General features: G+C 34.9%; 1 protein-coding gene across 1 annotated transcript; it reads left to right on the forward strand.

The window, feature by feature from the left end:
- Positions 1-9427: 9427 nt before the first annotated feature.
- LOC127221988 (olfactory receptor 4C16) lies at positions 9428-10354 on the forward strand. The gene has a single exon (XM_051183916.1). It carries the CDS (start codon positions 9428-9430, stop codon positions 10352-10354), a length of 927 nt encoding a protein of 308 aa, XP_051039873.1.
- The last annotated feature ends 3560 nt before the right edge of the window (positions 10355-13914 follow it).

Below are 13914 nucleotides of genomic sequence, written 5' to 3' on the forward strand. Positions count from 1 at the left end.
ACACACACACACACACACACACACACACACACACACACACACTGAGATCCTTTGTCTCTAATAATTATATAAAACCCTGTTTTTGTTAGAATTTTAACCCAACTTTCTCACTTGTTTTTCTTTTAAATTTTTTCCTGTTATGATATATTCATTATACATGATACAGGATTACACAAAGGTAGTTTCATATGTATGTACTTTGAGCACTTTAATCTCACATATTCCCATCTCTTTTCTTTGGTACCCCTTCCAAAGCTGATTTAGGTTTCAGAACTCACTATGCTGAAATAGGTATGGTGTTATGATTATGCAGTTTGATGTTTATGGAGTTTAGGGGTCATTCTGCCTTTGTAACTTCCTGTCTGTGATTTACTAGTTTGTAATAGTCATATGAGTATACATTTATGGTATAATATAATGATGTAATATTTCACAGCAGGAAGATTTCAACTAATGCACAGAGGTCTCAAGAGGTCATATGCTGTGAGACACTTTCATCGGTGTGTGCTTTTTATCTATCATTCCTCCCTTTTTTTCTGTAATGTCCTTTATGTGGGTGTACTTCAATGTTTCTGCCAGATCCAGTGCACTTTTCCTTCATCCCCTCAGCCTAGCTTTCTCTGGTTACTGTCGTTGTCATTGAAAATCCATGAATTGTATCTAACCACAAACCTGCTTTGAACTTCTCCAAGAAGGTTCTGGAGACCCATAAACAAGCCCCATGCCTCCCAATTCTTTCCTAGTTCTAATATTTCTATGCCTCAAGAAAATTACTCCTTTTTTTTTTTTTAATGATCCTCTTAGAAACAAAGTCTTTACAATTTGATTCAGCCAGGTTATGAATATAATATACATATATTCACATAAAATGAATGTATGATATTTTCGACTTTATTTACCCTAGAAATGACTCTCCAAATTAAGGGATAAATAAACACACCAAAATGACACATTGGATTTTACATGTTTATGTTCATTGCAGTATAACACTGTGTTATTCAACTTCAATTTTCATTGTTCTTTTATATATATTTATATATATTTATATATACTATGATTCTAATTTTATGTTATCCTCTGATATCAATAAAGTCTTATATTATGAGAAATAAGGTGTAGAAAATTGAAACCAATCAGGAAATGATTCCATTTACCTACCAATGAGAATGGAATCCAGCCTTCTTTGAGTTTCTTATAAATAATACGTTTATTTTCTGCATTAGGGTAATATTGCTGCTTTACATATAGTTTGGTCATGTTAATATATAACATTACTATTATACGTTCTCTCTCTCAGATTAGTATTTTAATTTTCTTTGTTTAGCCATTTTCCTCTACTCAGACATTTATCCTTCTTGGCTCAGAAGTCCCAAATTCATTCTTGTTTCAGGTCCACACACACACACACACACACAAAAAAAGCATTAAATGACAGCTGATATTTATGATGTCTACAAACAAAATGAATAATCATTTGATGGAGGATAAACTCTTAAGAAAGGTTTATGAGACCATTGCCTATGAATAACAGACTGCTTCTGATTGTAATTCTCTTATGTATCACCATCACATCTCCCCTAAAATAGCCATGGGATTCTTCCCACAACTGTTGACAATGTGTTCCTCATCAACTGGACACTATTATACCTCTGAATTCACAGGAGGATGACTTCTTTCCACACTGGGTAATTTTGGTGAATAAAATATGCCTTTACAGTTAAACCTTTGTTCCACAAAATGGTAAGAAATTTTGAAGCCTGTTTTCCATCTTAAGCTAGCTGAGGTAGCAACAAACTACAATTAACGAGACTGAGTGTCCCTGTGAACAGATCTTAAGTTAAATTTTCACAGATAAAACACAGGACAGAATTGCAGTAGCTTATTGACATAAACACAGGTATTTAGAAGGCATTTGACATACATATCACACCAATTTAACAAAATAATAGAAGTTAACTCCTTGGCATGATCTATGAAATCTCCAGCACATTTATTACTTATATAATTTTTCCTGGTTCACAGTACCAAGTTTAGGTTCCCACATTACATTTCACGTGGTAGTGTATAAAACCCCATGTGGTCTTCAATCTGAAACATCAAGCACACATCCAATAGCCTCCCCTGTGCTATTTTTGCTCTTTCAGAACAACAAAATGAAACCACCTCTAAGCATGCTCATGAGGGGGTGTTCTCATGAGCAGGTACAGTTTAAGTTTATATGGCCAAGAAAAATCATAGTAGACATAGTAGGGCTGAGAGCTTTGCTTAGCTCAAAGTCACAGTGCATATCTATTCCCATGATGTACAGAAATGCCCCTGAGCACACTCAGCTCACACCATAAAGTTTTAGCTTGGAACAAAAGAAAACATATGTTCAAGGCACATTATTAACAGAGAAGTGTGCTTCATCACCATGATTCTGAGGTGTTTAGAAAGTACACACAGACAGCTAGGAGAGGAATAAGCCTAACTCAAAGACAGTAGATGGACTGTCCTTGAGCATGCTGTTTTACCATTCTTACTTAAGGAAGCTTTATATGTAGAATACTGTCTACATATGCAAAAATTTCACCAAAATTTTATTAGCAGTTTCACAATCTTTAGTAATTAGATGTAAGACCCTTCAAATAGACACCAGGTTGGAAAGCTCCTTTGCTTTCCATATTCCCTCAATTTTATTTATTTATTTATTTATTTATTTAGGATCAGAAATTCAGAAATTACCAACATATCCTTGTCATTCACCTCTTTTGTGTAGGTTTTGTTTTTTAATCTTTTGATTCTTCTAGCATTTCTTAAATATTGCATCTGACCTTCTATCACTGACCCACACATCCATAAGTCCTGCCACAGTTATCTAGTGAGCCATATAAGATGATTTATGCTTTCCCACCTTTTATGTCTCCTGTGGATTCCTTAGCACATGACAGACCCAGATTACTTGCCATTCTAAGCCCCTCAGATGCATTACATTCTTTCTATGTAAAGATAATGTCTTATTATGGCATCAGCATAACTGATAAGGATCCCCTTCCTGACACCCCTATCTGACAAAAGTAATGCTTTTCCAGAGAATGAGAAAAGCAAGTTTTATCCAGGAGATCTATACATACATACATACATGCATACATACATAAATACATACCATACATACATACATATGAGCCCATCATCATGCTAAGTATAATCTGATAAACCAGCCTGCCTCCATCTTATGCTTGAAAGCCATCTCATAGTAACGACAAAATAGATTCATTCTGTTTATGCTTAAATCTGTTTCTCAGTGATTGGGCTTTGTACCACCTGTAACCTGAACAACAAAATGGTTCTATCCTGCCTGTTTCAGGAAAGGGCAATCATGTCTTTGTTTCAAAAGGGTTTTATGAGAACCTGTTATGAACACCCATTTTTATGAACACCTATGGTTATCAACATCTGTTTTTATGACTACCTTGTTATCAATACTTTGCAAGCATGTTTCTCTTTCACAGGAGTTGTTCTGAACAACCTGTTAGGTACTTCTCCTGTAACCCCATCTACTTGCCTGCCCAACACCCACTTGGAAACCTATTACCCCTAAGCTATAAACCCTCATCGCCCTGATATCCAATGGCAATTCCTTGTACTCTGCCTCTACAAGAAGTCAACCTATGTATAGAAATAAAAAGCTGGCTTTAATTAATTGCTTGTTTTAATTAATCTGGCCATAGTATTGGGTTGGTGTTTTTTCTTCTTGTTTCTTTGGTATTAACTTCTTGACATATAGTAACCACAGTTACACCCATCCCAGTAAGCCATAGGAAAAAAAAAACATTTCTTTAGTGATGATTTCTGTCATTATAATTTCTACCTTAGTGTCTTCAGAAAGTAGGCTCACAGAATGAAGCAGCATAGCTAGCTTCCACTTCCAATACACTAGAGAATGTTAAACAACCCTATTAGCATCACCAAAGTCTGAATATCACTATATTGTTATGCTTATTTCTTTGTCATGGCTACAGACCATGCATACTCAAGTTACACAGCTACTTTTGTCATAATGGCTGGTGATCAGAAAGCGGCATCACTTTTATAGGTTCAGTCTTCAGTCTCTCCTGCACACAATGCCTTTCTTTCTGTTTCTTTTTTTTTTTTTTTTTTTTTTACATCATGGACTAGCAATAGGAATGAAAAGATGAATGGGAATGAAATGTGATGAATGGGAAGTTATGGCATTAAGGTTTTAAACAATTTGGATGCTATTTTAAGAAAACCATAGTCTTCAATACATCGTTTTACTGATATTGCTAGGTAGCTAGTTAAAAATCACCAGATTTCAAAGCTGTAGGAGACTGGATGCTTACTTAACAATGGCTTTTAAGGTAATTCCATTTGTACTTGTTAACACCTTCATTTTAATGAAAGAAAAAACATTAAATTATTATTCCACGGACTAAAAACATCACAGTCAATTGAGAGTAATCACCTATACAAATGCATCATTTAGATGATAATACATTTTTACAAGTACTCCTGGGAGCTTCAATTGGACAATGAGTTTGAAGAAGTCTGTGAATGGGAGGAAATTCTGTTTCACATCCTGATCAGAACTCATGACTCTAGGAGAAAGTAAACATGATGCTTGTGAAACTGAGATGGAAGGACTGACTGGATAAAACAGGCACATATAAGTCCCAGAAGCTCCCATGACTGATGCAGCTGCTTAGAGACCCTCACTGCTAGTCTGCCTGCTTTGTGCTATATTTAACTCTTCAAATGCAGAAAATTTTCTTTTTTCTCTTTTTCTTGTTCTTATTTTTGCACAATGTCCCAAAATCTAAACTACATGTTCTGACACTCTAACCTTTCTCTCTGAAGACATCCCATTTCCCTTGAGGCTGTTTACAGAATTCCTTTACTGAGTCTTACTACTTTCTTGAATTATAACTTACAAAGGCCAATTTCCTCTATTTATTTCTCCTTCAACGAGTTGGGGATTTATGTAGCTTGCCTACTCTATTGTTTTTGTTTGATTTTTTCCCCTCCCATATTCTGATGCAATTTACCTCAAGTTTCTGAGTAATATTTAAATTATTTTATCTATGAGACAAAGACCTTGAAAATGGAACCATCTGTTTCTAGTGACATGGGTTTGTAAAATAAATGGAAAGTCTTTGTGCTTAAAGTGAGTTTCAATACTTTGTATTTGTACTAATTATCAGAGAAACTGTTAAGAGTTTAGGCATCTTGAAAGATATCTTTTGTAGGCCAAAATACCAACTTCTGGGATCACCATTCAACAATTCAATTCCTGATAACTTTCACAAAATTCTTGAAAGTTCACTGTGTGAGTTAGAATCCCTCCTTCCCCAACCCCCAATGGTGTAAGGCAAATTTAGTGCAGTACATGGAGTCAGGAATTCATGATCCAAATTCTCTTGCACTAATAAAATTTTCCCTCTTTTTGTTGCTGGCATTGTCAATTCCATTCCCCATTCATACATTTCCTATTTTTCTCCTCTGGTACCTTTAATGCACTTGAAAATGCCTCAGTAATCAAGCTCCTGTTTTATTAGTGAATTCAAGGATGACTCATTTACTATTGTTATAGTCTGAACTCAGTCAAAATTTGATGCTTTATAGCTTCTGCAATGCTTTTGACTAGCTAATTTGACTAGAAAATTTTAGGTAATAATGCTACCAACAACATTAATGTCTGTTACCACTATGTGTTAATATATTCCCTCCGGAGGACAGAAATAACATTTTTTTCTAGCATCCTGTAGGAAAGCAGCTATTAAAGGTGTTGGGCAGGTGAGACTCATGTAGCCAGTCCTCTAACAGGTGAGAGAGATATTTCCACATTGTGAGTTCAGAGATATATTATTACAGAATTGCATATTTTGATGTTTCAATAAAACTGTGTGAGTAATCTACTAGACTTTGGAAAGGAAGAATTAAATTTAATATCCTAGTATACTTTTAAAGTTTTACTGTTAAGATAAGTATGAAATACTATCACTGAAATGAAGCAGCTCTGTTAAATAAATGATTTCCTTATAGGAAACAGGTATGTGAAAGACTATCTTTATTGGGTGGGAAGAAAAGTGTAGATTTAATAGATTAACGTTTATGGTTGTTTTTTGAGAGATGCTAAATTATAGAAACATCCTCAAATGTTTTCATATAAAGGAGCTAGGTAAGACTAAACTGAACAAGAACTATATATGTGCACTAAAAACCTAAAAGATATTATGCCTAAGAAAAGTTAGATGCAGAATAATGACTTAAAGAAATTCTGGCAAGTGCCAGCTTTCATTCATGAGTAAGTGCAATACTTAAATGGACTACTGTATATTACAGTGTATTATGAATATTTTTACATGTTTCTAAAATATTGCTTCTTAACTAATTAGTTCTCAGATAATGTTCAGACAAACCAAAACAGTGAGGACAGTTAATATATACACAATGAAGAAGAAAATACAGTCATGTAGAGGGGATTGCCTGAAATCTCGCTAAGTCTCTACTTTTTCATAAATGTCAGGTGTCACCCTATTAACCCTAAGCCCTTCACAATGTACCAGCCTTTTCTCTAGTAAGACTCCAAAAGGATTGCATAGTAATTCACTGACAATTGAGCGAACCAGATACTGAAGGTGTACCTTAAGAAATGTTAAGTGTGAGAGTCTCTGAAAGACTCAAACCAGTGTCACTAAATTCAGGACAGGTGATTCTTTAAGATAGCATCTTGTAGAAGCAGATTCTTCCCACTGCAGGTTCTTTAATGCAGTGTAGACCCACAGAAGGAATCACTAGACACTGATTTGCACTCTCCTGTACTTTGCCTTTTTTGGTTTGCTGTTACTTCAAAACTTCTGCATCACCGCTTACACCTTCTACATAGCAAAAGCACTGGATTTAGATCTGAGAGCAATAAATACTGAAGACACATAGATTTCCACATCTCATTGTACAAAGAAAGCTGCATGAAAACCACACATGTTTTATCAATAAAGCATAAAATTATGAAAAGTATAAAACTGCTGACAAGTACTATAATAATAAACTAATCATATACGTACGTACAGTGTTTCTTATTAGAAATGTATTTTGCTTTAAATATTTTTTCACATTATATAAAAGTTAATTTGTTTCTTACAAATGAATCTTTCTACATTCTCACCTTCTCATTCACAGACTCATATAAATGTTCTGCTTAAAGAGCTGGAAAGCAATTTTTATTGGTCAAAAGGTATTAATTTCTTTCTTTGTACAAGAAGTTTCTTGATTGAAGCAGTAAGATAAATGTAGTATGGATGGAAAAATGACCAAGGAAGGAAGAGAATATTGATTATACTAGTCATTAAATGCTTGATGGAGACACAATTATTTTCACACCAATGAAATATGAATATGGTATTAATTTTTTTCTTATATTTTCCTGAATGTAGAAGAAAAATAGCTTCATTGTAGCCATTGGCAATGTATAGATTGATGGTAAACAAACGAAAAGCTATATAGTCAAATGTTTAAAATCATGGAGTATTTCATGTGAGTGAGTTTTTTTACTAAATTGACCTTGAAACACCATCAGATCCCCATGTTAGTTATTCATTTCATACAACATTCCTAAATAACGAAGGAATTAATTAGAATTTTGAAAGTCAGTCATAAAAACTGTTTCCTCAAGGTTTTAATTCTTGCCAGAAACAATAAATCATAAAAAAATGTGTTATGCTTTATTATTGACATGAGTAATTTAATTAGAAATTTTTCATAATTGTTTTAAATAGTGGAAGACAGTTCTGGAGAGATACCTTAACAGTTATGAGCACTTACTGCTCTTGCAGAAGACCTGGTTTTGATACCCAGCACTCACACTTTGGCTGGCAGTCATCACTAAACCTATTTCCATGTAATCAATTCCCTCTTTTAAAACCCTTAGGAACTCAACACACACATGGTAGACATACACACATGCAAGCAAAGCATTCATAGTTCTCACGGACCAGGCTCACATATGGTGTTCATGCACATAATGCAGGCTAAATATACATACACACAAAATTTTAAAAGATGACTTTCACGTAAAATAGTGAGAGAAAACTATCTATACAATTTGGCAAAGTAATCCAAATTCCAAGGATGAAGGAAACATATTTATAAAGATAATTTTGTATTTGTCTCAGTTATCATATTGTGCCTTAGACCATTTCACAGTTTTCCCCATGGCATACTGCAGGTGTAAGAGGGATCAGAAGAGCACTATGGATGAGTGAGCCTTCCAGAATATATTAAATGCATACATTTCAGTTTGAATGATGGTGAAGACATATGTGTAAGCAAAAGCTAGAAATGTTTTGAATTTGAAACTCTGTTATAAAATTTCCCCCTCTATAATAAGGTTTATTTCTTAAATAAGTTATATGTCATACATGGATATGATCATAATTTCCAAATCTGAAAACAAATTGAACTAAAAAAGTAAAATATACACCACCATCCATCCCCTTCTCTAAAACTATACTTACATTCACCTTTTGTAACTTTCCTATTGTCTGGGAATATGAAATTTTTAGATGCATGGATATTAAAGTATTTTACTAGAGAGGATAACTGTGATCTCATCCTACAACAAATTCTTGGCAATAGCCACTAAGATATCCTATGTATGAGGATTTTTAGGTTACAAATATTTGCCGTTAGATAATACAAAATACCCCTTCTTTTTAAGGGATTTTCAGTGCATAAGAACAGGGTAAGGCATGCTTTCAGTAGCAGAAGAAAAAGAGACTTTGATATTTTTAATTGTTTCTATCAAGGAACTTTATTTTCTGTCTATAAACATTAATTACATAATATCTTGAAGAATGTTCTAAGATATTACCAGATTATTTGTAGGTTACTGACATTTCTTCTTTATTTCAAGGAGCAATACCTAGAATGAGTGTAGTATTTCTTATTAACCAGGAAATTAATGTGTAATATGAAAGGAAGATAATAATTTATGGCATGTGTGATCTAGGCAAATTTACATGACCGCTTCTAAGGATACGCAAAATTTTCCAAGTAAAGAAAAATCATACATAATTCATGGCTTCACAGAATATTTGCCCATGAAACAATAATATAAATAATAAAGGAAAGTGTATACATCATATTTAATTTATTGAACTGCAAAATTAATCAAGACCCGTTAAAGTCAGTAATTTGTGTATGAAAAGTCTGTGGAGAATGTCATTTTCATCATCTTATGTGACACTAAGAAATATTGAAATTGAAGACAGAGAATTGGAAAAATGTTTTAATAATTTAGACATAGAATATATTTGTGAGAAAGAAATATATTTTGTTCAAAATTATCTATCACATAATGTGATAAAATTAGTCCCTTTATCTTTTGCAGATAACACATTTCATACTCGTTCTATCTCATTCATGAACCATGCAGCTGAATATCAATGTGACCAGTTTCCTTCTCCTTGGCCTGACACAGGACCCCAGGAGGAAGAACATAGTCATTGCCATTTTCCTGTTCTTTTATACAGGGACATTACTGGGTAACTTGCTAATCATTGCTACCATCAAGACAAGCCCAACACTTGGGAGTCCCATGTACTTCTTCTTGTTCTACTTATCCTTGTCTGACACCTGCTTTTCTACAACTGTAGCCCCTAGAACGATTATGGATTCTTTGAGGAAGGAGGCCACTATCTCTTTCAGTGAGTGCATACTACAAGTCTTCACATTCCATTTATTTGGCTCGCTTGAGATCTTCATCCTCATCCTCATGGCTGTTGACCGCTATGTGGCCATTTGTAAGCCCCTTCACTACATGACCATCATGAACCGTCGGGTCTGTGGGATGCTGGTGGCTATAGTCTGTGTGGGATCCTGTGTGCATTCTTTAGTTCAAATATTTCTCGCATTGAGTTTACCCTTCTGTGGTCCCAAAGAGATTGATCACTATTTCTGTGACTTGCAGCCACTGTTGAAACTTGCCTGTTCAGACACATATGTGATCAACCTTCTCCTGGTGGCCAATAGTGGAACTCTTTGCACAGTAAGTTTTCTCATGCTTATGGTCTCATATGTCATCATTCTGTATTCCTTGAGAAACCACAGTGCTGAAGGGAGGAAAAAAGCCCTGTTCACATGTGTCTCACACATCATCGTAGTAGTCTTGTTTTTTGTGCCTTGCATATTTATATACACACGTCCAGCAACCACCTTCCCTATGGACAAGATGATATCGGTATTTTATACAATTTGTACACCCTTTCTGAACCCTCTGATTTACACACTGAGGAATGCAGAGGTGAAAAATGCCATGAGGAAGCTGTGGAGCAAAAAAGTCTCAGGTGATTTATAAGAAATCAAAAGTTGTATTTATTCTAATAAAGAAAACTGTAGCTATATATATTTAGTTATATGTATAGAATATCACTGTCATGGGAATGGGGGTTTGGTTTCTATTAGAGAATGGGCAAAATGGATGCATCCTAAATAAATATTAAGTTATTTTTTGGAAAAGAATATATAGCAGGGACATGTGAGTAGTTCAGTCATAGTGTTTTAGATATTGAACCCTATTATGTCTATGTTCAGGTCAAACATCTTGTACTCAGAATGCTGGAATTTTTGCTTCCTCTCAAATAATTTCCTATAGAATTTTTCTTTCTGACTGTGATCATGTTTCCTTGTGATGCTTTCATCCATGTCTTCTTCAATAAAAGGGATGTGATATATTCACAAATTTATAGAAGTTTTATTTCAAGATACAGTTTGAGTGTATGAAAGTATATGTGTGTAAAAAGTGTGTTTTGTGTACATGTATGATCATGTCCTCCCTTCACACATTCCTTATTCTTAAGACTTAACTACGGAACATCTTTATGCTAATTGCTATTATGATTGGTGCTGTTGGTAGGATATATTTGTGAATGTATCTATCTTTCTCTCTATCTGCCTTTCATTTATCAATGTATGTTAAATACATCTATCTATATGTCTTAATCTGTAAGTATAGAGAGTTATATACAAAATATATGTGTATGTATATCTGTATACTAGATATTTACCATTCAGTTTTGAGATATTCTATAGGATCTTGTTGTATGTGTGTGTGTGTGTGTGTGTGTGTGTGTGTGTGTGTGTGTGTGTATCATAATACATAGCCTCTAATAATGTTAGCACAAGTGTAAAGAACTCATCCATTGGCAGAGGCCATCAAAGTTAGGAAGATTTTTAATTGTGGCTTTACTAACATTATATTTCAAAAATGATAATTGGACACTTGAAATGTTGGGAAACATTTCATATTGAATCAAAAGTATCATAATCACCTTTTTCTAATGGAAAATTACTATGATTATAGAATATTATGCTTTGAATTTGAGTTAAATGTGTCTGTGTACTACCATGTGAATCCTGAAAATCAAACCTTAGCCTTTCATAAGAACAATGAGTGTTTATTACTTCTGAGCCAACTTTCCTGGCCAGCCAACATTTGAATTTGAAATATATCTTATAGGATCGTATTTTGAATTCGATCAGGCTGCATTCTTGCATTGAAATCTTTGCAAACTGTGTTTTGTGGAACCTTTTGGAAATATGTTGTGTGGCTAAAGACTTTGAGTTTATAACCATTCCTGGTTTTATCTCCAAAATCTCTAGTTCTGTCTGATACCATGTGAAAATGCAGGCTCAAGCTTCAGACACCAAAGATAGTGCTCCTTCTACTGATGTACCATCCTTGCCATGTTTTACTGATGAAACTATGAACAAAAAGTAGCCTCTCTTTCTTAAAAATATATTCTGTCACAATAATGGCAAAAATTGCTAATATAATCCATACATATTCTTAATCCAGATATAAATATTTATGTAGAGTAGAATTAAATAGTGTCAGGAATTGACAGAGGGGACTGAGAGGTGAGTGACCAGCTTCCCATCTGGATGAAACAGCCTCTCAGCTCTAGGTCTGGGTCAAAACCCCTGGCCCTTCCCTGACCCAGCTCAGCCACTCTAGCATGTCAGCAGGATAGACTCCTACCAGCAGGCTACACCAACACCAACCCCCCCACACACACACTCAGCCCAAAACCCACCTATCTCCTGAAACCTCAGTGGCTCCCTGGTACACAGACATGTGGGGATATAATATTTATGATGCATGAGGATTCTGAAAGCAAAGCCAACCTCAGGCTACAGAGATCAGTTGGTGGTAGTAGACACCTTTAATCTCAGTACTCAAAAGAAGGGCAGAGAGATCTCTGAGTCCAAGACCACCCTGGGTTATTAGAGAGTAAATCAGAGTTCACACCTTTAGTCCCAGGATTTGAGAGGGATAAAAGTTAGAGACATTCAGAGAATTAGTCTCTAGCTTCCTTGAGTAAAGAATAGCAGTCTGAGTGAATCTGAGGAGCATTGCAATCAGGAGCAGTTTGAAGATTGCCCCTTTGGTCTGAGCTGAAGTAAAGGTAAGAGCTAGTAGCTGGCTACTTTGCTTTTATGATTTTAGCTTGATATTTGAACCCCAATATCAGGCTCTGGGTCTTTTATTTAATGTGATGCAATTGACACCCAACATTAAAGTACACATTCACAAAGAAGCCTCCCCCTTTTGAGGTCACCTGCCTATGCCCAATCCTGAGTTGCAGACAGGACTTCCTGAGTTCTTCCTGCCTGACCAGCTGGGTTTTCTATTGTTTTCTCCAAAAATCTTTGAACAAGTATGGGATTTTTGGGGAGTAGTTTTTTAAAACACTCTTCGGCTGCCACTCAAACTTAGGAAGCTTTTGGATTTTTGTCTACAGACCCACTCCTCAGGCTGACAATCTTATCTCAAGGCAACTAGTTCTCTGATTCACTGACATTGTCAGCAGATTTGGTAAGTCAATTGGAAATTCTTGAAGGAACGAATTAATTAAGAAAGAAGTTTTTCTTTTACCCACACCCCCCAAAAAAAGAAAAAATGGAAAATGCTATTAAAATATTAAAATGGAGAGAACTAGGTCTGTATATGATTACATAATGGATGGTTCAAAAATAAAAGAAATAAACAACTGCAATGATATACTCTCAATCAATTTGATAATTTTTGTTGTAATTTTGATAATTCTTGGGTTATCTATTACAAAGTTGATGATATGAGTGCTATAATACAGGCTTTGGAAAAATATTTAAGTGGATTTTAGTGATACTCGAACCCAGACTGAGAAATTTAAATGGGAAAACAAATTAAGCATTGTATTTTAAGGTTAAAAATGAACACTCTAAGGTCTTAAGAAAAGTACCTTTAAATTATCTGTTAACATTCCAGGGAGTGACAAATGAAGGAGATTCTACAAGGGCATACACCACCTGGATGATGCAGAAGGTGTAGCAATGACAGGCATTGGACAAAGGAATATAGATCACCATATATTTTCCAAGGTCATCCTTTGCTTTGGGAAATTCCTTGAAGTGGCCACTGAAAGCCCCTATGCCAAATTTATTTCAGTTCTTCCCTTCAATCACGGAGGAAACACCGTCCAGAGGAATTAAAAACTTTAATGCCTACTGTAAGAAAACATACTGCTCTGAATGATAGAAGAGCCTCAGAAGAGAAAACAAAGGAAATTCAGGAGAAACTATAAATCACATTCATGAAGATTATATTAGGAACCTTCCCAAATTTAGGGTTGGGGATTGATTTTTTTCTTTTCAGAAAAATGAAAACAACCATCTTGAAGAATTTAAAACTTTTGGGCAAATAAGCATCCAAAGAAGAAGAGAGTGCTACCTAGTAAAGATTACCTAGAAATACTCTGACCTAATTTAATTTTTGAAATTTCCAAAAAGATTGAATCTGAGCTTGGGAGGCAGAGGCAAGCAGATCTCATTGAATTTGAGACCAATCTTGTCTACAAACTGAGTTTCAGGACAGCC

This window comes from Phodopus roborovskii, unplaced genomic scaffold (genome assembly GCF_943737965.1).
Source record: "Phodopus roborovskii unplaced genomic scaffold, PHOROB, whole genome shotgun sequence".
NCBI lineage: Eukaryota > Metazoa > Chordata > Mammalia > Rodentia > Cricetidae > Phodopus > Phodopus roborovskii.